We start from the raw sequence: 23,207 nt of genomic DNA, 5'->3' as shown, positions 1-23,207 counted from the left end.
CTTTGAAATATCTAATGTCATGAAATATGAGAATAAGTGGTTGTAAAAGTCAGATGTCAAAGTTTCTGCTAAGTCGTCAAAATATTCTGTATCTTGCATATGAGCTTCTGACGTTCTGACAACTACATATCTTCTGTCAGAACTTTCTAACTTCATCGGAACGGCATTGTTTGAAACCATAATGAAATTTGCAACATTTTCACAAACTCTCTGGTCTTTATATTTTCTTTCAACAACTCCAACTTTGTCTGTTATAAGACTCTTCAAAGCATCCGAGTTCAAAACTTTTGTTGTATCTATACTTTGAAGTTCGTTACATACTATAAGTTTCATATTCTCTATTGAAGAGTTAAACTTGCCGCAGATGTTTTCTAAGTTTGTCATATTCGGGTTCGAATAGCCCTCTAACAGTTTGCACAAAATATCTGTAAAGAAAGTGTTCTTACCAGTTCCTTGTTTTCCAATTATAATGAGAGCAGTTTCATTTTTAGCACTTGGATGTTGTAAGATGTTTGCAAACCAACATAAGATATACTCATAGACTCTTTCGTTTCCATTGCATATAATTTCTTTGACATGGTCTAACCAAGCTTCTATAACATTTTCTTTCCATTCTACTTGTTCGTATTTATATCCAGTGAAGATAGAATAGAAGTTTGGAGATGGTGTATAGAACTTTATACCACGAACTGAAAAATCTTCAAGCTTTGACAATAAGATATCCCAAGCATCTAACATCTTCATGCCAACTTGTACGACTTTTATTTTCTTAAGTTTCTGTTTACATTCTTGTTCTGAAACTATTGTCGCTTTAGGTTTGTTAAAGACTACATCCCATTCTTTCATAACATAACATTCTGGGGCAGAGTCGACATAAATGACTAAACGTTTCAAATTCTCGACTGCTTTGTTATAGTCTCTAAATGGACACATATTTCTGAAGGCTTGGAAGTCATAAAAATCTGAAACATCTATTCTGTACATTTTTATAAAAATAAAAAAAATATTTTTTTTATTCTTGACTTTGTTGTTGCATTTGTTCCATTTGTTGCATTTGTTGTTCTTGAGCTATTTGTTGTTGAAGTTGTTCTTGTAGTACAATACTTTCACCAGTTGCATCTTCCAATTCGAAACTTTCTGCCGTCATTGACAAATACATCGGACATAAAAGTTTTACAGGAACAAAGTTTGCGTCAACTAAGGTTAAGTTTATGTTTGCTAAAGTGTTTGAGTTTACTAAAGCTGAAAACTCTGCATTCGAATGAACAATAGGCAAACCAGCAGAGAATGTGTTGTTTATACGCATGAGTATCTTTTGGTCATAGTAGTTTCTGTCGACATTCGAATAGCACTTTGAACCTAAGTTTGAAACAATATATAAAATAGGTGTACTTAAAGTCAATGGAACGGATAGACCTTGTATGACACCTTTTCCTGTTATAGGAAATTGTTGGTAGTAAAAACCAGATATAAGTTTTGTATTATAGCTCATATCGTTTATAGTAAACTCAGTCGGACATCCAAACATAATGAAACCTGCTCTAGTTGCAGCACATGTTACATCCGTCCTTAAAGTATTAAATAAGTCAACAAAACCTGTTGGTGGTATATCTGAGTAAGTATCTTCAAAGAAGTTTTTACCATTCACAACAACAAAGTCTTCTGGTGTCAAAAGAGCAAAACAGGCTTTAGTCGTCATCGTGTTTAAGGTCAGTTTACAATATCGTCCTTGAGGACTTTGTAAGTTTGTTGTTATAGAATTATATGACTCAGGGTTTTTAGTCGTAATAGTATAAACCACTATGTCTTCTGCCATTTACATATATTTAAAAGTTTTTCTGAAAGTGGAGAAGAACTTCATCTAAACTTTCACATGGCGTTTCTTGAAGTTCTCTGTCTAAGAAGTTCAAATATTTTGTAAAGACATAGAACTTTCCTTTGTCTACACGAACAAACAAAACAGGAGTTAGTATGGTTATGTTGGGTATGGTGGCACTGCGCGCCTCCGTACACCACTTAGCGGTTTTGACACTTTACGAAACCGTTAACGTATATTTTACAACACAAACGACAACACTAACTTAACCTTAAATATTTACAAAACCATCTGACACATAAATGACTTCACTAACGAACTCACTAATGTAAAAAATAAACGTTCTCACTATCGTTCTCACTAACGACTTCACTAATGTTCTCATAAATTTTCCTCAATATCTTCATCATCAGTGTTAACCCTATTGTAGTCATACTTGAAGCCATAAACTTTCTCTAACTTCTTAACGTACAATTTACATAACTTACCTTCGTCATCGTATGGTTTAATGATATAACTATTTCTATCTTTATACACAGTCAATGAAAAGTCAACTGGTCTCGGATGTATTTGAAAGAACATGTTATGCTCAGGAAGGAAGAATAAATGTTTAAATGTATGTTTGTTATATTTTTCGATTTGTATGAGTTGCTTTTGTTCTGTCATTTACATCCAAATAAAAATTTTCAGTAAACTTAAAAATTAATGATATCACCACCCTCACACGTATGAAAACATAGCGCAAAAATAAATTTAGGTGAAGAGGTGAGATCTCACCTCTTTTTTCACCTGTTTTTTCACCCACTTGAATTCATTACTTTATAACTCTCTTCCTTGGTTTCTTTTTAGTTGCTTTCTTCACGTCTGTCTCCAACTTGACTGTCTTTCTTCTTCGTCCGTAATGATACCAATTACTTCCACCAGTCAATGGGTCAAATGGTCTTTCGTAAGGGTTTCCATACATTCCATAGGGACCATACGGAAGAACTACTGGTGGAGGAAGAGTTCCATCGACTCTATTTAAATGCATTGTTTCACCTTTCATCTGGTCATTAAAGTCTTTTGCGTGTTTTGCAAACTCATCGTCCTTTCCTAAAGCATTTTCTGACTCAGTCGCAACCAAATTGGATGCTTTATTTATGAGTCCTATTTTATTTAATCTTAACTTCTTTGCAACCCAGCCTCCAATCTTTCCTTTATTTGCATCTAATGTCTTCGAAACTCTTCCTCCACTCATTTTATTTACTGCGTCATAAGCTCCAAGTGCTTTTGCTCCAAATGCTAATGCTTTTGTTCCCATTGCGCCTAAAGCTGCCCAAGCTACCATTTACACCATATTAAAATCATCTCTCTTCAATATTATCTCAATAAAAGTTCTCGTTACTGGAGAAAGTCAATGAAACATAAACATTCTCATTCATAAACTTCTTTCTTAATCATCTATTCTCAAATAAAATGTCTGAACAATTGCTAACATCTTCTACAACAGTTATTTCATCATGAATGACCTTTAAAACAAGCTCATTTAATATGCTATTAAATCATCTCAATAATGAGTCCATCCTTTCCGTCTTTGGGTAGCACAACATCTTTCATTGAAGAAGGTTCAACAAGTCTTATATTAAACTTACTGACAAAGTTTGTTATACTATAATGCTTCGGCGGCGAATACATATAGTTTGAAAGACATAATATAGATTCTTCAGCAAATTCACTTATACTGGATTTTATAACAATGTTCTCACGAGACCAAATACCACCAATTGACAATTTTGTAAGCAATCCTGCTGAACCTTCAACTGTAAACGTCGATGGTAACATTCCACGAAGGTCATCTATTGACATCGTTGAGTCACTGAATTTAAATATTTTCTTAAAGCAATCGTCATTATCTAACCATGCAATAGCTTTGAAGTTTTCATTCGAATATACATCTGCTTCATTAAATGTAAAACCTGACTTCTTTGCAGAGACGACTTTAAAATCTATTGAGTTTGTTTCAAAATTATATGCTATGGTAACTTCTGAAGGTAATGGATGTCCTTCCGCAGTCAGTTTTCTCTCACTACCGTTTGAAGCTTGTATTAAAAACTTTCATGTCATCTCCTGTGTCTAGGTTCACATACACAGCAATAGGAAAACTATCTTGCTTCTTTGTTCATCATTATACCTCAAAACATTAAAGTTCTTCAATAATATTGTTCTTCCTGCTGGAATACTTCGAACCTGTCTTGATTTCAATAGCTTTCTCACCTCCTACATACTCTACCCAGTGTCTTGGATATTCATAAGTATACTGACTTTCTTGAATTTTGGTTGGTTTCATCATAACATGTTCATAGTATATCTTTATACTCTTGTCAGTTAGACTCGGTGCTATGTTCTGAATATTTCTGACTTGCATTTTTAATGGAGATAAAATGAAGCATTTAATACATGACGTAGATGAAGACATGAATGAAACTACAGACAAACTTAACTCTTCTCTCATTCTTCCTTTCAGTAAGGACTATGAGTTCTGTTCAAATGGTGTGTATTTCTATTGTGGAAAGATGGGGTCAGGTAAGACATTTAACCTCATTCGTCATATACTCATAACAGAGCGTTTAGGAAACGACTCTTACTATGACCAAATCATTATATCAGCAACTTCAGACTCTATGGACTCAACAGCGAAAACATTTATGTCAAAAGTTCAAGCCTCTGTCGTTAAAGTTCCAGATAGCGAACTCATTGAATTTCTTCAACGTTACATTCGACGTAAGAGGAAATATTATGCCATCGTTGAATTTATACAGTCAGGAATGCAAAAGACTTCAGAGAGATGGAAAGAATTATTGACAAACACCACTTACGTCAATACTCAGGAGTTTACGATATGAAACGACTTACAAACTACATTCTGTCAAAACTTTCAAAATACCCCTTCAAAAAGTATCCTTCAAACACTCTGCTCGTTTGCGACGACTTCGCGGAAAAGGTTTAGTGTCAAAGCAGACTCACCATTAGCTAACATCATTACTAAAGTCAGACATTACCACTTAACTGTAGCAATACTTATGCAAACATGGAGGTTTTTAGCTTTAAACATAAAACGTCTCATAACTGACTTCGTTATCTTTCAAGGTTTCTCACGTTATGATATTGAACTCATTTGGAAACAGTCAGGTATAACATTACCTTTTGAAGAAATTTGGGAAGCATATAAGTCTCTCATCTCTCCTCGTTCATACCTTGAGATTCATATCATGACTAATACCATTAAAGTCAAAAATATTCCATGGGAACGACCAACATTGTTTTAAAGTTTAACCTTCAATTGACTGATGGTAAACAAATTCCATGCATCTCTGTCGCCATTTCTGTTAATATTTTTGCTGTCATTCATATCATCCACTTCCCCATCCGTTAACTTTTGAGGATATGCGTTAGAATAGCTGTTCTTAAATGAAGGCTTTTCACCTTTGAGAGCATAAACTCTATAACTTTCTGCATACTTTATGTTTGAACCTCCTGAGCCATCATTGACATAAATTTTTATAGGCTTCCACCCTTTGTTCATATTCCTGCTTCTTCCCTTAGCTCTTTTGTTCAGTAGTTCTACATCTTTATACACTGCACCTGTCTCAGTGAATTCAACAATATTTTCATTCGTTAGCTTTACATTCAAACCCTTGTCGAGTATATTGTTCATTTCATACATATAAAAGGTTTTTATTCTATATGAAATGAGAAGCAAATCCATCTTAGCTGGTGCCGTTAATGTTCCAATTGAACCAACATCAAATGTTGACTCACGAACGACAAACAATATTGTCATAAAGAACTATAGTTCGGAGTGTTTGAAAGAAGAACCAGACTGAAATCCGTGAATTTAAACACAGCTTCAAACGCTAACGCTACATCAGATGTTAAGTTAGAGTATCCACCACTGGACCAAATTCTTTCAAGAGAAGCCAACGACAACCCTTACACAAATGTTCAAACAAATCCTTCAGATAACGTAGACCATTACCTTCTTCAGTTATACCAAACAATTTTACTCAAAGACGATAAGAAGCTTTTGACAAATCTTATAAGCAAGAACCAAATAATTCTAACAAAGGAGGACCTTGAAAATGTTATCTCACGAATAACAGGGAAACAATGTGTCATTGACTATCTCGACCCTGAAATCGAATGCTGTGGTCAAACTCCACTATTCATGAAAATAGGTAACATCCGCATCATTGAAACACCAGGAACTACAGGAGTTGAGTTTAAGTATAAATATTCGAACGAGTATACAAAACTTTCAACAGAATATAAACTTTGTTTGAAATATGTTTTAGTAAATTAAAGCAATTTGTAATATCTATCCAAAACTTCTTCAACACTATTGAACTCATCTTCATAATGCAAACCTAATCTTATTGACTTGGTGCAGTTTTCACTAACACAATATAGCGCTTTGCGCTCGGCGCCTTTGACGCCTTTTTCTGTTCTCTTGACTGGCATAACTAACTCATTTGTTTCATCAAACAGCAACAACCAAAGTTCATGACCTAATACATAACATTCATACTTTATATTTTTAGCTCTGAGTTCTCTTGTAAGCTGTTGCATTTAATATTTTCTAAAAAGTCAACTTCAACAGTCATTCGCACTGGTGCCTTCAGTTCTACAGGCTCGCCCTGAAAGTCAACAAGTCTGAATTGCATGTCTTTCAAATTATGAGGACTAATGCGAACCCATTTACCTAAATGAGTTGCTATGACAGGAACGTTTGGAATGAACATTGAATTTACTTCATAACAGAAAGACTTATATTCTACTGAACCTTTACTATTAACTCCTGAAATACCTGTGACATTAGCTATTTTAGACTCAATGTATAAACAATTGCCATAACATACGTATGGAACAGATTTCATCTCAATCGTTTTGTCAATACTTTTCAAAGGAAATGTCATATGGTATGCACCCAGAAGCAATTGAACTCTATGACTCATTCTTGGTATCTTAAACTCCTTCGCATAACTGAACTTCAAAACTCCTGCAATAAGTTTAACATTCATTAAGTTTTCTTCGTTCTCCTTGTTTATTGTAGTATTTATGAGAGCATTTAACACTCCAGCTAATGTTTCCATCTTATATTCTACATTATTGTGAAATCTTATTTCATGCTTCTTTCCATCTATTTCAAACTCCATGAAATCTGTTTCATCTGTTATGACAAAAGTTGCGATAGTATTGAAGTCAACAACTCTGAAAGCAAGCGCTTCATTCTGTAGACCTAAGTTTGTTTGTAGCTTTACTATTCCGTATTCGTTTGGGTCAGTACTTTGCAAATAGAACAACATTTTATTCTCATTAAAATATGAGTATAGCTGCATATTCGTATGAAGCTGACAGAGCTAAACGTTTATATTTTGGTCAATACTCTCTCACACTTACTGACAAATATATTGTTATCAGTGATGGAAATACCGAGAAATACATAACATGGAAGGACTATGAAAAGTTTGACCCTATTTTAACTCCATGTACTATGCCATTCATTGTAAATGGTGAAGTTGTCATGAAGAACGACACAACAGTATATAAGTCTGTATATGAAGCATTAGAATATATGTTGAATTATAATCCCGAAAGATTTGACCCAAGCACTACGTCATGTACAATGCCTTTTATTAAGGATGGTGAAATCGTAAGAGTTCCGGATTCAACGGTTTATACTGCTGTTCAAAACAGTTTACAAAACATTTTAGCGAATATCTTTAATTCAGAAACTACAGAAATAAAATTACCATATATAACAGATGCTAAAGAAATTAAATCAAAAACGACAACATTATTTACGTCACTTAATGATTTAATGACTTATATCATTAATATTCCTGCACCAACTACAGCATTTGATCCAAACTCGACGGTTTGCAGTGTACCTTTCATAAAGTCGCAAACGGACTCTTTGAGTCCTGAAGGTCTTTCAGACCGAAGCGACCAGGGCGAAGCCCATGACAGTTCAGTAATTGTTTTAAGGGATTCAACAGTTAATGAATCATTAAAGGCTTCATTAATGAAAATCATTGATTTTAACTCATTCACGAATACATATAATTCATTCATTAATGTTTCATATGCTTCTAAAGAAGGTGAGCCAAAAACTATCGATAAAGCGGTGTATGAAATAAAAGCATCAACGACGAAATTGAATTCGTTAACTTTTGACGGTGATAGTTTCGTTAATGACATAACATCGGGGAAAACAATTTTAACGAAAGAATACTTAAAATCTCATGTTAGTGAGTTCGTTGAAATTGAAAAAGAAGGTGGAATTAAGTTCGATCCACTGAATTTCATTTTCAGCTTAGCGAATGCGGGTGTTAGTTTCGCTGAATGGACAACTATACAGAGTGAAATAAATGCAATATGGACGTTTTTGGGGTCAAAAGCGGGAATGGGTGAGCTTGTAAATGCTGCAAGAACATTAGGTGAAACAGGAAATTTTGTAGATGGTTTTAAAAGACTTGTTTCAAATGTTTTAACAAACACAAAGAAATTATTTAGATATACCATACATAACGGACGGATTTTCGAACAGGTAGCAACAAACCCTCCGGTTATGGCTGCGTTGATGATGGTTAGAGATATAAAACCACGTAACGACGGGAACGAAGAACATGAACAACAGAGCCCAACGGGCTCAGAGCCACATAGTGGCGAGGATACTGGTCGGGTTATTCAAGACATTAAAAACGTGTATCCTGAAGTTATTGATTTATTTAGAGGAGTTAATGATTCAATTTCAAAACATTCTATAACCCTCGATGAAGAGAATAAATTAACAGATTATATATTCGTCATTATTGCAGAACTAATGAAGAGAATAAATGAAAAAGGAATTGGTGATATCATTAATGTCAGCGATGTAATGATGAAAAAGAAATTTTGACTCATTATTTACAAAACCGAAAACAGAATATAGTCTTTATGACGTAATTACCGAATTAATGAAAAAGATTAATGATAATAAGAGTTCTGGCGGAAGAGTTGAATTAGAAGTGAATGATGTTAATGAGAAATTAGCCGAAAAAGCAGATAAAAACCACGTTCATTATATAACTTCAGACGAACAGATTATAACGGACTACCATGGATATTTAACACGAAGTGATGAAGCGAAGACAAAAAATGTTAATGAAAGAAGATATAAATACATTCGTGCTAAAGGTTATGACATAAGCTGTACTGTACAGTATGATGTAGCTAAAGCACCAGAAGCATTTGGTTATACCGGTGAAATTTATGCCTCTACTTTCAATGTTAATGGTGTATTAGTTGAACCAAGATTTACTTTGAGAGTTAAGTCAAAAATAACGTTTGAAGATGCTATTAAAAGTAAAGCTGACAAAGATGAACTCGAAGCAATGAACAAAGTTTTGAAATCTCATAAACACAACATCTCCGATATAAATGAACTTCAAACTTCTTTAGACAGTAAAGCCGACAAGAACCATACACATAAATCCTTCACTACTGTTAGAGCAGACGACATAATATTGAACTTTGACCTTGGTTCAAGTGCACCATTAGAAAATCCAAGTACAAGCGTAAAAGATACACTAAACTCCTTAAATAACAAATGTATGAACATTGAAAGTCATGCCAGAAACTTTGAAGCACATGAACTACCAGCAATGTTAGATAAGAAAGCTGACAAGAACCATACACATACAAGTTTTACAACTGTTGGTATAGAAAGTATTGAAGGAACGGTTGAAGAAACTGGTGGGGATGCATTATATTGTAAACCTCCTAACTTTCCACAAGGTTTAACATCGGATGACGACATAACGACGATGAAAAACATTAGATGTAAAGATGTTTATGTCATGAAGGATGAACATAATATTAAATTCACTGCTCAAGATTTATATGACAAGAAAGCAGACAAAACAGAGCTTCAAACATTAAAGACAGAAATACTTCAAACATTATATCCTATAGGCTCTATTTATACGTCAATGAACTCAACAAATCCAGCAACAGTTTTAGGTTTTGGTACATGGCAGCAGATTGTAGACAAATTCTTATACTGTGCTAACTCTTCAAAGCAAACAGGAGGTTCGAAGAAAATTACTGAAGCAAACCTTCCACCGCACACTCATACAGGAACTACAAACACAACAGGTAGTCATTCACATTCAATAACAAAAAGAGGTTATACAAATCTTGCAGCAGGTTCGGATAGACAGGGAATGCATAGATATGATATTTCAAGTGACCCAGTAGATTCAAGCGCAGGTATTTTCTGTGGAACCGCAGGAAATCATGCCCATACTTTCACAACAAATCCAACAGGCTCGGGTGCAGATTACATGCCACCATTTGTGACTGTATTTGCATGGTACCGCGTTCAATGAACGCACTTGAGCCTAGAATAAAATCTTTAACTTTACATAAATGAGCTTGAAAGAAGTATTCGAACAACATCCATGGAGGTCTTTTAAGAAATTCAATGAAGCTGCAAAGAGTTCGGGATTTACTAACAGAGCTGAAGTGAAAAGGTTCTTTGACAAAAATGTTGTACATCAAACAAAAATAAATCCTTACGACTACTTTTTACCAATTTACTCCAACACTCCTGACGCATACCAATTTGACACTCTCATTCAAAGCAGAAAAGGAGGACATAAACCATTCCTCATCTTCATTAATGTTAACACTCGCAAAGCTTTTGCGTATATAATGAGGAATAAAGGAACTCGTGAAGTGTTAAGAGTTTTACAAAAGTTTGTAGCAGAACATAACCCAAGTACTTTAACATCAGACCAAGACAGTGCATACCTCAGCAACGAAATCACAGAATTTCTCATTAAGCATAACATAACTCACTACACTACTGAAGACCATAACCATAACATACTCGGTATCATTAACCGCTTCATAAGAACGCTCAGAGATTTAAACCAAGAGCGAGACTTTACCGAAGAAACAATGAAACATTTTCTCGAAGTTTACAATTCCTCAACACATTCTACAACAGGACATACACCAAATTCAATGACACAACAACAAGAAGAAAAGTATATACAAAAGAAACGAAGCCAAACACAAAATATCAGAAATTCAACACAATTTACCCTCATTCCTGGTACAAAAGTTCGTGTAGTTCTTGACGACAAACCATTGACAAAGAAACGTTTAAGGTTAAGTAGAAACTATTATATCGTAGACTCTACGCAAGGTAATGGATATCTTATAAAAGCTGCTGACGACTCCATAGCATTTTACCCTCGTCATAAATTAGTCGAAAGTAGTAATGGCAAACTTGCTGAAACCATTGACGAAGCAAAGCGAGGAGTGGTTATTGAAATACTTGACTACAACATAAACGATGACACTTATAAAGTAAGATATGAAGGAGGCGTTGAAGATGTTATACCATCTAAGAACTTGAGAGAATCTAAACCAACTCATCTGGGACCATTAGAGCGGGAGTACTGGAAAGATAAAAACATGCCAGAAAGAATAAGAAAATTCTTCTAAACTTTTTCGTTGGATGTAAATCAGACAAAAATAATGTTTAGGTGAAGAGGTGAGATCTCACCTGTTTTCTCACCTGTTTTTTCACCTCTTGAATTTTCGTGAATTTTCACAAAAGACCAAAAATAATGTTTAGGTGAAGAGGTGAGATCTCACCTGTTTTCTCACCTGTTTTTTCACCTCTTGAATTTTCGTGAATTTGTCATGAAATAAAAAATAAAGTTAGTTTTATTTTTTTTATTTTTTTATTTTGTATAAAAGATATGATTTCAACAATCGGCACAACAACAATACAAGCCGCGAACGGCGGGACTCTGTCCACAACTACAGCACCAAACTCGTTAGTCATGAATCCTACGTCAATGTTAGTAGAGATGAAAAACTTCATTCCTTCTTCATATACTTTCGAAACAAAAATCCAGAAGATAAAGCAAGAACTTTTAACAAGTAATTTAGACTGTAGTGCGAAAGATGAAGAAAATGAAGAATATCTTTATGAAATGCAGGACATTATTGACCATTTACCCAAATTGCCTGAAATCCAACAACAAAAACTAACTATTCCTGAATTCGACGAAATTGAAGTCAAAGCAACTGACTCAGTAGAAATAAAGAAGTTCATACGTAAAGTAAATTATGAATTCCTTGGTTTTCATTGCAACCATAAAGTTATGGACAAAGATTGCGATATGGTATATAAGAATGTTTCTGACATATATAAATCTGAAGAATTTAAGACCTACGACAACTTTGTTTCGTTAGTTGCAAAATGTGTTTGGGAAATAAGAGATAAAGATAGAAGAGGCAAAGTATGGAACGAACAACTAAGACCCGCTATGTTTGAGATGAAGAGAGCAATTGACGCCTTAGTTGTTTTAGCTGGTTTTATTTCAATGTATAACGCAAAAATGAACCCGCAATGTTCAAAATGTAAGGCAGCAATTAGGAAATATAACTACTCCGTCAAAGAGATAGAAAGAATGCGAAACGACTATGCAGACTTAAAGAAAGAAGCAGAAAAGCCAGCAGAAGATAAAATGGACATGTTAGCATTTCTGAACAAAAACTATCCAACAGTAGAAGATTTCCTTCTATCTGACGTCAAGAAGAAATATAAAGAGACTTTCGGCATTGTTAAAACATTCGATGTACTGACAGAAGAAATAGAAGCTACAAAACTGTTTAGAATTTCAAATATACATCGTACAATTCATGTAAAACGCTTGTGAAAAAAACAGGTGAAAAAAGAGGTGAAATCTCACCTCTTCACCTAAATTATATTTTTGGTCATTTACACTCATTTACGAAGAAGTCATGACAAAGCATTTACGATGAAATCTTGACAAGGCATTTACGAAGAAGTTATGACAAAGCATTTACGAAGAAGTTATGACAAAGCATTTACGAAGAAGTTATGACAAAGCATTTACGAAGAAGTTATGACAAAGTCAAGACCCTTTGGGTCTCGCCGCTTAGCGGCTGAGGGTGAAAAATTAGGTGAAAAAACAGGTGACATCTCACCTCTTCACCTAAACATTATTTTTGTTCAAAGCTTCCACGAGAGAAAAGATTCCTCATTTGCTAAGGATTCCAAAAATGAAAAAATCGTTGATTTCGGCTGAGAAAAAAACGGCAAAAACCCTTCTTCCACGGGAACAAAGAAATAAAGAAGAAATAAAGTAAATTTTTTATTTATTCCCGTGGAAGATAGAGCACTTTTATGACACTTTTTATTCACGACAAACAAGACAAATAAAGAAAATAAGAAAATACGGCGCTGTCGCGGTTCGAACCAAGACCCTGACCCCTCCATAACACCACCTTAGACCACTGTGCTACGTAGCCTGTCGACATAAGATTTTATAAATTGCATATTTGACGTAAATTTATTTCCATCTGGCTTCCCACTGCATAAGATATTCATACGTGTTTGTAAGACATTCATTAAACTTCTTTTCTATTGCATCTAATCTTGCGTTATTTTTTTCAATAACTTGTCTGTATTCTTCATCATCTCCAGCAGTGTTTGGGTCTTCACGTTTAAAATATTCATTGTTAACCAATTTTTTATCTACAAATTTTATTAGTGTTTGATTCACTTCGTTATGATAACGGTCATATTCTTTCAATACGTAAGTGAAGACAAAATGCGTCGTACCTTCAATCTTAAAGCTTAAAGAACTTTCAACACAGTTTTGAGGGTCTGTCAGTGCGTCAATGAGATAGTATTCGAAGTCAGTCAATAATCTTTTTAAAGTCATTTCATACAGGATAAAATTTAATGTTGTGAAGAAATAGTGTTTATCTCAAAAAAAATAAAGTTAGTTTTTATTTTATTTATTTTTTTATCCTGTATGTAAAGACAGATATGTCAACATTAGAGAACACAACAACTGCTATCGTTCATGAAGTCATAAATGAAGAATACGAATACATACAGTATAACAAACAGTTACGTCTCATTCGTTCAGTCAAAGATGACATGTACCAAATGCAAAGTATTTTGACAGCATGTTATGCTCCAGATACTAAACTTCCTAAAGACTGGTTTAGGAACCAAAGCACTATTGAACTATTAAATGAAGCACAGCGAGACATACTTTTTTCTGAAAACAGTGAAGAACAGCGAGTAGGTAAAAAATCCCAGTCGCCAAAACTCTATGAAAATCGTGAAAAATTGCCAAACGGTTTGAGAGGATATTATGTTCATAGACTTCTCGTAAATGTTGTAGCAATGTGGGCTTCACCTCGTTATGCTTGGTATGTTTGTAAACTTCTTGACGAAATTCACAGACAAGAACGCGAACAGATGGAAAAGAAACTTCAAGCAAAAGATGAAGTCATTGAATCCAAAGACAAAAGCATACAGAAAAGAATACACGTTCAGTACCAAAAGGAAAGGAAAAGAGTTATAAGTATATGATTTACGAAGAGTGGAGAATGAAGAAGACAGAGATATGGTTATGTTGCATTTAGTCAGAAGAAACAACAAAAGCTTTTACGACCTTGCTAAATTTACAAATCTGACAGAAACTGGTTCTATCGTGAAAACTTACCGATTTCAATGACACCGAATGAGCAAATAAAGAAATTGTCAAAAATACTCTTCCTCAAACACACTATGACATCAAAGGTTGCACAATACTTACATTCAAAGAAGACTTACCATTGAAAGGAAAAAATAACAGAATATTTCGATAACTTCAAAGAGGAAGAATGAAGTCACGACAACATTAACGAAGAAGTCACGACAACATTAACGAAGAGAGAATGAGGTGAAAAAACAGGTGAAATCTCACCTCTTCACCAAAAATATATTTTTGGTTAAATAGCTTCAGGGTCAATTTCTTCAACCATTTCACTTCCTTCGTCAATGTCAATAGAAGCTTCTTCAACCTTTGGTAAGAATTTGTATAACATCTTTGTTCGTTATTGTCTTCAGAGATGAAGGATAATATTTCACATTTGTTTCACCCTTCTTATATTCTTTCTGTTCGGAAAGATTCATAGCAATACTGAAGAAGTCAATGTTGGAGTTCTTTATAACAGTATAATGAGTATCTTTGACATTCACGAAGAAACCCTTTTGTTTCAAAACTACTGCTAACTCTTGTGAAGTATAACGTTTGCGGTCAATGACAATAGCTAATGGTCTGACATACTGACCGAACTTAGATTCTTTCACAAACTTCTTGTTAAAGATAACATTGACGTTTGAAGCACCATTGAACTCATTCTTGATGGCAGTAGCGAGAGCATTGTATGAAAAGAACTTGCAATCTTGCATGTGTTTCATTAAAATAAAAATATTAAATTATTTTGAAAAATAACTTAAAAAATGTAATCTAATTTTTCAAAAAATATTTTTTTTATTTCCTACTAAAGATGTATCGGAAGTTGTCTAAGTTAGAACACTCGGAAATAAAACAACTTCTTACAGAAGCTAATATAGATGTTGCAAAACATTACGCGACAAACAAAAAAGCACTCGCTGACTTCATTAAAGACTACAATGGTGCAATAAGTTATGATAGAATTCATGAGTTCATAAAGCCGCAACGCGGCGAGGACGAAGTCCATGCAAGAGCATTTCCTTTAAATGACATTGCTATTGACTTATATCATAGACGTTCAGTACCACATGAAGTAAGAAGAGAAATGTTTGACATAACAAATGCAAACGTTGGTGAAACAAGAAGAGCTGTACCACATGAAGTAAGAAGAGAAATGTTTGACATAACAAATGCAAACGTTGGTGAAACACGAAAGAGAGATGACACACTGAAACAACAGAGAAGAGAGATGTTTAAAAGTGCTATAGAACAAGTTCGTAAAGCTAACGATGTCATTCGTTCCATTGACGACAAACCAAAAGAAGGTGAGAGATGGTTAAAGAAAGATGAAGAGAATAGGAAGAGAAATGTGAAGTCAGGCAATAGACTCATTGACTTTAACATCGAAGCTTTAGATGAACCAAACAGAGACTACTTACACAAACATTTCGGTAAGGTTTTCATGAGACTCTTAGAGAAAATTAAAATAAACTCACAACAGAGATGGATGGTATGTTATAAACTTGGTGGAAAGTATGAATGTTCTACGTTAAACCTCAATAATATTGGAACATTACTACATCAGCTCTTGAAGGAGAACTTTATATCAGAGATAGAAGCAAATGCCGCAGGTATTGTTGAAATGCACTATGACTTCTTCTTGACAAACATAAAGAATCTTACCGAAATAAAGATGTATGATTTAACAGAATATGAAGGCTTAACGATGTCAGATGTAAAGAAAGGCAAACCAAAAAGAGACCATATAGAGATGAAAGCACACTGACAAATGACCAGAAAGCCATTTTGGAAGCTCTTAAGCAAACAGGAAACCCAGCACTTATAGAAAGCTTTTGGAAAGATAATGGTGAAAAGAAGTTTTATAAGAAGAGAAGCGGTCAGTTCTGGAAGTATCTTTGCACATTACCTATAAATCTTGAACGCTACCAAATCTTCAATGAACTGAACAAAAGAACTGCAACACTTATGACAGAGGACAATTGTTTCGTTTATGCTTGCATTCAGGCTGGAGTAAATGAAGAAACTATTGACCACATGAGAGAAGTCATTCGTGTTAGAGACTTTCCTCAAAGTAAAGTACAAGAAATTTCTGACGCAACAGGTATATCATTTAATGTTACCATTGGTTATTTCAATGAGTCAAGACATAATGAAATAAAGAGATATATACCAAAAGAATGCGAAACTGTTAGAACTATTGACTTACTTCTTGTTGAAGACCACTACATGCTAAATGAAAGATTACCAATGACAACATACTTCATTCGAAACTATAAAGAAATTCTCAAAGCTTGTGGTGGAATGAACATTGAGAAACAGATGAAGATTTATACAAAGAGAGAAGATAAATATGTAGTTCGTTATGATAGAACAACACCGTTATGGGATGTTATGAAAACATTGTGGGAGTGCAAATATTTCGAACCTATTTCTTATGGAGAACTTTTCACATATACTACTGACTTATATAAACAGAACCTTGCACCATTTAAAGATTTGACATATGCTCCAAAGTATTGTGTACAACTGAAGAAAAAGCAGAGTCAAAAGAAGTAAATAAAGCTAAATGTAAATCTCATACCTGAGCACGTTTCTTTTGCTGACTTTGAGTGTAGTACGGATGGCTTTCATAAAGCTTTTAACATCTGTTATGACAGTGAAGATGGTTCAGTGAGTGAAAGCATTTGGGGTCAAAACTGTGCAACAGAATTTTTGGAAAGACTTCCTGACAAGAGTTTAATATATTTCACAACCTCAGTTATGACATAAACTTCATCTTAAGACACATGACAGAAGTGAAAGGAACTCCCATCATTAAAGGTTCACGAACAATGCAAATAACTGGCTTATATAAAGGACGGGCAATTATTATAAAAGACTCTTACAGTGTTATAAATAAGAAGCTTAAACTATTTCCTGCTATGTTTAACTTACAAACAGGACCGAAAGAAGTATTTCCATATAACTACTACAGCAGTGTTTTGTTAGCAAATGACAACAGAACTGGTGTCATTTCTGAAGCATGTAAGTTTATCCATGATGCAGATACATTTATGAAAACATAGATTCCATCAAAGGTTGCAGAATAGATGAAAACCACTTCGACTTAGAAAAATATAGCACGTTTTACTGCAAACAAGATGTAAGAATTTTAAGAGAAGGTTTTGTAAAGTTCCGCAATGACTTATTGAAAGAGTTTGATTTAAACGTTTATGACTACGTTAGTATTTGTTCTATTGCTAACAAATTGTTTGAGAACAGAGTATACTTCCCGAATGGAAATCTTTATGACCTCTCAAATAAACCAAGAGAATTTATTTCGAGATGCATTCAAGGTGGAAGATGTATGTTGTCAGATAACATGAAACAAAAGAGCAAAAAGAAACTCATTGCTGACTTCGACACTGTTTCATTATATCCTTCAGCTATAGCAAGACTTTATACTTTAGAAGGAATTCCAAAAGTATTGAAGGATGAGATGCTAAGCACAGAGTATCTCATGAGACATTTATTCGATGATGACCAAAAGGAACCCATTGGTGAAAAGTTTATGTCTGGCTTCTTTGTTCTCATTAAGATAACAGAGATTGGTATACCCAGACACTTTCATTTAATAGTTTGCGACCCTGAACTAAATCCAGAACTTAACGTTCCAAGAAGTTCAAACACTTGCTGTCTCATGTATGTTGACCATATAACATTACAAGACCTCATAAAATATCAAGGTGTCAAATGTGAAGTGTTGCAAGGATACTATTACGATGGAAACAGAGATATGAGAATAAGAGATGAAGTAAAGAAGTTGTTTGAGTTAAGGTTAAAGTATAAGAAAGAAGGAAACCCCTTACAAGAAATTATAAAACTCATTCTGAACAGCATTTATGGCAAAACTATTCTATCTCCTATTGAGTCAAAAATAACCATAGTAAATGACAAAGATGCTATAAGATATGCTATAAGAAATTACAACCATATAGTGAAGTTCGAAGGTTTGGATGGTTCAGATAAAACTATTTTCAAGCTAACGAAAAGCATTTGCAGACACTTTAACTTCTGTCCACTTGGTGTTAATATTCTGTCTATGTCAAAACGTATTATGAATGAAGTATTCTGTACTGCAGAGGACATGGGACTTCAAATCTTTTACCAGGATACCGACAGTATGCACTTATATAATGAAGACATCCCAAAGCTTGCAGCAGAGTTTAAGAAGAGATATGGTCGCGAACTTATAGGAAAGAACCTTGGTCAATTTCATAGCGACTTTGCAGAAATAACACCTGGAAAACAAAGTTTAGCTTATAAAAGTATTTTCTGTGGAAAGAAGACCTACATAGACTTACTCACTAACGATTTAAATGAAGTTGCATTTCACTGCAGAATGAAAGGCGTGAAGCAAGATGTTATTGCTTTAACCGCTAATGAAATGTTTCCTGAAGCTATACAATGCTATTACAATGAAGATAAGAACATTCACATACCTGTTGGAACATATGACAAAGACTCTGAGTTCAGTTTAATGAAACTTTACAAAGCACTTTATGATGGTCAAGAGATTGCATTCGACTTATGTAAGTCATGTCAACCTTGCTTTGCTGAAAAGTTCAACTTTTCAATAACGACTAAAACAAGCTTTATTCGTAAGTTGAAGTTCTGAGGTCATGGGCTTCGCCCTTGCCGCTAGCGGCTTATTTTTGTCAGCAATGAGGTCATGAATGAGGTCATGAATGAGGTCATTCTGATAAAAATAAAGCTAGCGTAGATTTTACAATACTGCGATGGTAGAGTTTAAGAGTTGTGCTTCAATGTAGAGACAGTCCTTATGGTCTGGAGGCAAGAACACTGGACATTTATGGTCATGAGTGGAGAACATGTCTATCCAAAACTCACGATTGAAGCCAGTTAATTTATAGTATTTAGGGTTAGGAAGTGGTGAAGTTCTTGTATGACCAATGAACTCATTTTCAACGCCTTTCTTATATTGATATAATATTAGCTTGCTTTCTATCCCAAATGCCAGGTGTTACAATCTTTGAAAATTCATTTTTCCTCGGAAGCATTGCATCATAATTGAAAACATTCTTAAAATCATCACTTGGTTCGGAGATTTGAAATCTTATACGTAATGGATTTTTTTTCTCTTTAGCGACTTCATTGAATGGTGAGAATACAATGAATTGACAGTCATGAGTTCCATCTTCATTTTCATTAAATTCATAATGAAAGTCTATAAGTTGTGGCTGACTACCTTCTTCTTTCAGTTGTGCAAGAAACTCACGTAAAGGCTGTAAAGTTTGTACTTCAATGTTGAACTTTTTCTCGAACATCTCATTAAATGAAATCATACATTGCAACAATGTTGTATCGTCTTTAAAGTATTTGTATATGTGAATGTTTTGGGCGCTTAAAGACTGTTCGTCATTTTCTATCTCGACTTGAAGTATAAAGTCAACCTTTCTGAAAGCACGTGTTATATACATAGATGTTATGCCAATGTACTTCTCTTCATTTATGTTCACAATCCAGTCTGTTGGAAACTTAAACGTTACTCTGTTCCCCTTTATTTTGACGTCAGGGTTTTCACTACTGAACGCAACAGATAAAGGTATTTGTCTATACATTTAGTTCGGATAAAAATAAACCATTTACTCTTTCTTTGCTTCAGCTTCTTTAGCTTTTTGTTCTTTCTTTGCTTCAGCTTCTTCTCTAGCTTTCTTTGCCAGCAAACGTGGGTTCTTTTGTCTTCCAGCAGCTAATGCAGCAAGTTGTTTTTCACTAAGTTTTCTCTTTGGTCTCTCTGGCTTTTGTTCTTGTTTTTGTTCCTTCAGTTCGGATAAAATTTGCTCACGAATTTCTTTCTTCAATGCTTCAACATCTATGACACCTTGGGTCTTGTCCGTAGGGCTTGTCTGAGTCATTTGATTGCAGATAAAAAACAAAATTAAAACTTTAACCGATGTAAAATGAGCTTGTCAAAATCAGAGCGAGAGTCTATTATATTAAATGACGCAAGAGGAATACAACATCCTTTCTATTACGTAAGTCAGAGTAAAGATGGTAAAATATACGTAAGAAAAAGAAAGGTTCCATTAGCGAATGCAGAGAGCGACAACATTAAGGTGCATGGCAAGGGCGAAGCCCACGAAGCCCATATAAAACCTTCTGTTCAAACTGAAAAGTCAATAGAACAAGAAGAAAAGAAGCCAGATGTTCTTTCAATAACGAACCAAGAGCTTATTGCAAAGTTCGTGAATTTCATTGAAAAGCAAACCGAGTCAAAGAACCCTGACCCACCAGTGAAAGAAGTCGAGACAAAAGAGAATGTACAGTTCATTGAAAATGTCAAGAAACAACTTCCACCACGAATACCAAGAAGAAGAGTGAGAATAATGAAGTAAATAGATATTTTTATCTGAAGTAAATACATGCAGAACGAACAGCTAAACGAATTTACTCCAGCAGAGCATATTCATCAGATTCGCTCATATTTCGATATCATAGACAATGCAGTTCAAATTGGTGACACTAATAGAAAATATTCTGACGCAAAGATTCCATCACAACCTGGAACTGCTAAAGATAACACATGGGTAACATTCAATCTCTCACCTCCTGGTGAAAATATGTTGGACCTTTACAATACATTCATTACGTATAAAATGGAAGGTCAATTTATTGTAATAAAGAAATTGGTTCAGGTTCCAATAAAACAAACCCACCAGGATTTTGGATTGGTTTCGATGACGCTTTCTATGCAGTTGCTGGATATCAAATCCTTGCAAATGGTCGTATCGTATATTCTCAAGACAACGCAAGAGAAGAAGCATATATAACTTCAAACTCACAAACTACCGAACAAATAAAGAAAGTAGATGTTTTCTCAAAGACTCGACATGAAGATGTATGGAGTCATTCGGGAACATGCAGAACAGGACAAATTGTTAGTGGTCCAATTACAGCAGGAAAATCATTTGATTTTAAGCTTCGTTTAAGAATTCCTGTTAGAAGATTCCTTCCATTAGAAGCTATTCGATTTATTCCAGCTTTTGCAGGAAACATTCAGCTTAAAGTAAAGTTCAGTAGCGACGCCTTACAATGCACATCTATATCTGTAAATGATATCATTGCTTTCAATCCAACTCTTAAAGTTGCATTTGCTTCAGATTCAAATCCACCGACAAATAAATTTGTTCCATGGAATGAACCATTCACTATGATAACGAAGGCAGTAGAAGCTAGTGGAACAGTTACTATTACAACTGTAACCCAGCAACTATTTCGAACAAAGATGGATTTTAATGAATGTTTCATTCATCCAAAGTCATTCTCTTTAGACCTACTAACATTATACAGAACTTGTAGAACATTATACAAACGAGGCTTTATGTTTTCCTGTTAAAGTTATGGATTGGATTCCTATGGACGGTTCATTCTCAAAGAATACAGATAGTTCAAGTGCAACATTTACAGCAGCTTATACGCCTATTAATGTTAAAAGTATTTGGGCACTATTTAGAAAGAAAGACAACTATTATGTTAATTTTGAGAACCCTAAGTTTAAATATCTTCAGCTTTCCATGGGAGCTTATGGAAATATGCCTGCAGAACCTGAAAAATCATATGGACCTGTATTTTATGAAATGGTTGCGAACGCTTGCAATACAAACAATGATATGATAGGATTTAATGAAGATGTTATGAGGTCATTGGTGGATGATGGTAGTGTGGAACATAAATGGGATAGCTATGACAACACACATTTCTTATGTGGTTTTCCAACAGAAGTGGACTTTTGCTTCCAGCAAGGTCAAACATCTACTGCTCCAATAACATACAAATTGTCTGTTAAAGGACCTATTGAACTAGCAACTGAAAATGTACCAAAGCCACTTATTGGATTTATGAGGGATTGTTGCTTTGCCATTCAGGTGCGTGCTAATGGCATCCCAATAATAAGATTAGATGACTATAACTTAGCACGGACGACAGTGAGGAATAAAGGATGAACGTTTATTTTTAAAGCTTATAAATGAGTTCTTCATCAAGCTCTCGTGAACCTTCACCATCTATGAAACAAACTTTACCAAACGATTATGGAGCACCTATTGAATATTTCTTACGAGCTGCACAATGGCAAAGAGCAGTTCACCAAGGTTAGGTGTTCCACCAGCTCCTGTCAAAAATAGCATTTGGTCAAGTCCTTATATAAGATATGGTCTCCCACTAGGTTTGCTAGCTACAGCAGGAGCAGTTATGATGTTGAAAAGAAATAAAGCAAATGTTATAAATAATACTGAAGTAGCTGAAGTTAAACAAACTCCCCATCGCCAAAACAACGCCTTCACAAACAACTTCAATGACTCCTGAACCTATGAAAGTACAAACTCCTGTTCAAAAGTCAACTCCTAAACCGACTCCAACATTTAAACCAGAACCTACTCCTCAAATAAATCGTAAAACTCCTGCGTTTCCTTACTGAAAAAATAACGTTATTTTTATTTAATATTAAAATTTTTATTTGATTGAAATGACGACTAAAGTCACTGAAGCAATGAAACAAAAGTTTTTGGTAGAATACATTAAATCAGGAGCGGTTCCAGAAGGTTTTTACGTTCATACTATGAAGGATGGTAGAGTTCAGTTTAGAAAGATAAAGCAACCATTAGATAGAGAATTTTAAGAAGATTAAACTTCATGAGGACAACATTGCTGAACTTAAGAAGAAGTTAGAAGAGTTATAAAGCAATGAATTCAACAGGGTGAAAAAAGAGGTGAAAAAAAGAGGT

The 23,207-nt window shown here is 34.5% G+C and overlaps 12 protein-coding genes and 2 pseudogenes across 14 annotated transcripts, besides 2 other annotated features; 7 read left to right on the top strand and 7 right to left on the bottom strand.

The window, feature by feature from the left end:
* Positions 1-23,207: part of a mobile genetic element that runs on past both edges of the window.
* TVAGG3_0866480 (uncharacterized protein) lies at positions 208-984 on the bottom strand (the record flags this gene model as incomplete). The annotated part of the gene is made up of 1 exon (XM_051249877.1): positions 208-984. A coding segment is annotated over one exon (777 nt), but the record flags the coding sequence as incomplete, so codon positions are not given.
* TVAGG3_0866470 (uncharacterized protein) lies at positions 1,013-1,306 on the bottom strand (the record flags this gene model as incomplete). The annotated part of the gene is made up of 1 exon (XM_051249876.1): positions 1,013-1,306. One exon carries the CDS (start codon positions 1,304-1,306, stop codon positions 1,013-1,015), a length of 294 nt encoding a protein of 97 aa, XP_051085351.1.
* Positions 1,965-22,897: a mobile genetic element.
* On the bottom strand, positions 2,631-3,143 carry TVAGG3_0866460 (protein of unknown function, DUF4107 family; the record flags this gene model as incomplete). Its single annotated transcript, XM_051249875.1, has 1 exon — positions 2,631-3,143. The coding sequence occupies one exon, from the start codon at positions 3,141-3,143 to the stop codon at positions 2,631-2,633; it is 513 nt and encodes a 170-aa protein (XP_051085350.1).
* TVAGG3_0866450 (uncharacterized protein) lies at positions 6,382-7,158 on the bottom strand (the record flags this gene model as incomplete). The annotated part of the gene is made up of 1 exon (XM_051249874.1): positions 6,382-7,158. One exon carries the CDS (start codon positions 7,156-7,158, stop codon positions 6,382-6,384), a length of 777 nt encoding a protein of 258 aa, XP_051085349.1.
* Positions 7,176-7,782, top strand: TVAGG3_0866440 (organellar and viral DNA polymerase type B; the record flags this gene model as incomplete). Its single annotated transcript, XM_051249873.1, has 1 exon — positions 7,176-7,782. A coding segment is annotated over one exon (607 nt), but the record flags the coding sequence as incomplete, so codon positions are not given.
* Positions 9,229-10,224, top strand: TVAGG3_0866430 (keratin-associated protein family; the record flags this gene model as incomplete). Its single annotated transcript, XM_051249872.1, has 1 exon — positions 9,229-10,224. One exon carries the CDS (start codon positions 9,229-9,231, stop codon positions 10,222-10,224), a length of 996 nt encoding a protein of 331 aa, XP_051085347.1.
* On the top strand, positions 10,265-11,350 carry TVAGG3_0866420 (integrase core domain containing protein family; the record flags this gene model as incomplete). Its single annotated transcript, XM_051249871.1, has 1 exon — positions 10,265-11,350. The coding sequence occupies one exon, from the start codon at positions 10,265-10,267 to the stop codon at positions 11,348-11,350; it is 1,086 nt and encodes a 361-aa protein (XP_051085346.1).
* TVAGG3_0866410 (organellar and viral DNA polymerase type B) lies at positions 11,611-12,576 on the top strand (the record flags this gene model as incomplete). The annotated part of the gene is made up of 1 exon (XM_051249870.1): positions 11,611-12,576. The coding sequence occupies one exon, from the start codon at positions 11,611-11,613 to the stop codon at positions 12,574-12,576; it is 966 nt and encodes a 321-aa protein (XP_051085345.1).
* Positions 13,234-13,608, bottom strand: TVAGG3_0866400 (uncharacterized protein; the record flags this gene model as incomplete). Its single annotated transcript, XM_051249869.1, has 1 exon — positions 13,234-13,608. The coding sequence occupies one exon, from the start codon at positions 13,606-13,608 to the stop codon at positions 13,234-13,236; it is 375 nt and encodes a 124-aa protein (XP_051085344.1).
* Positions 13,716-14,567, top strand: TVAGG3_0866390 (annotated as a pseudogene). The gene has a single exon. A coding segment is annotated over exon 1 (852 nt).
* Positions 14,672-15,143, bottom strand: TVAGG3_0866380 (annotated as a pseudogene). The gene has a single exon. A coding segment is annotated over exon 1 (472 nt).
* On the top strand, positions 18,101-19,040 carry TVAGG3_0866370 (organellar and viral DNA polymerase type B; the record flags this gene model as incomplete). Its single annotated transcript, XM_051249868.1, has 1 exon — positions 18,101-19,040. A coding segment is annotated over one exon (940 nt), but the record flags the coding sequence as incomplete, so codon positions are not given.
* Positions 20,067-20,339, bottom strand: TVAGG3_0866360 (uncharacterized protein; the record flags this gene model as incomplete). The annotated part of the gene is made up of 1 exon (XM_051249867.1): positions 20,067-20,339. One exon carries the CDS (start codon positions 20,337-20,339, stop codon positions 20,067-20,069), a length of 273 nt encoding a protein of 90 aa, XP_051085342.1.
* Positions 20,385-20,819, top strand: TVAGG3_0866350 (uncharacterized protein; the record flags this gene model as incomplete). Its single annotated transcript, XM_051249866.1, has 1 exon — positions 20,385-20,819. The coding sequence occupies one exon, from the start codon at positions 20,385-20,387 to the stop codon at positions 20,817-20,819; it is 435 nt and encodes a 144-aa protein (XP_051085341.1).

This window comes from Trichomonas vaginalis, chromosome VI (assembly GCF_026262505.1).
Source record: "Trichomonas vaginalis G3 chromosome VI, whole genome shotgun sequence".
In the NCBI taxonomy this organism is placed as follows: Eukaryota; Parabasalia; order Trichomonadida; family Trichomonadidae; genus Trichomonas; species Trichomonas vaginalis.
The sequence above is the reverse complement of the archived record's forward strand: the minus strand, read 5'-3'. Positions and strand labels throughout refer to the sequence as shown.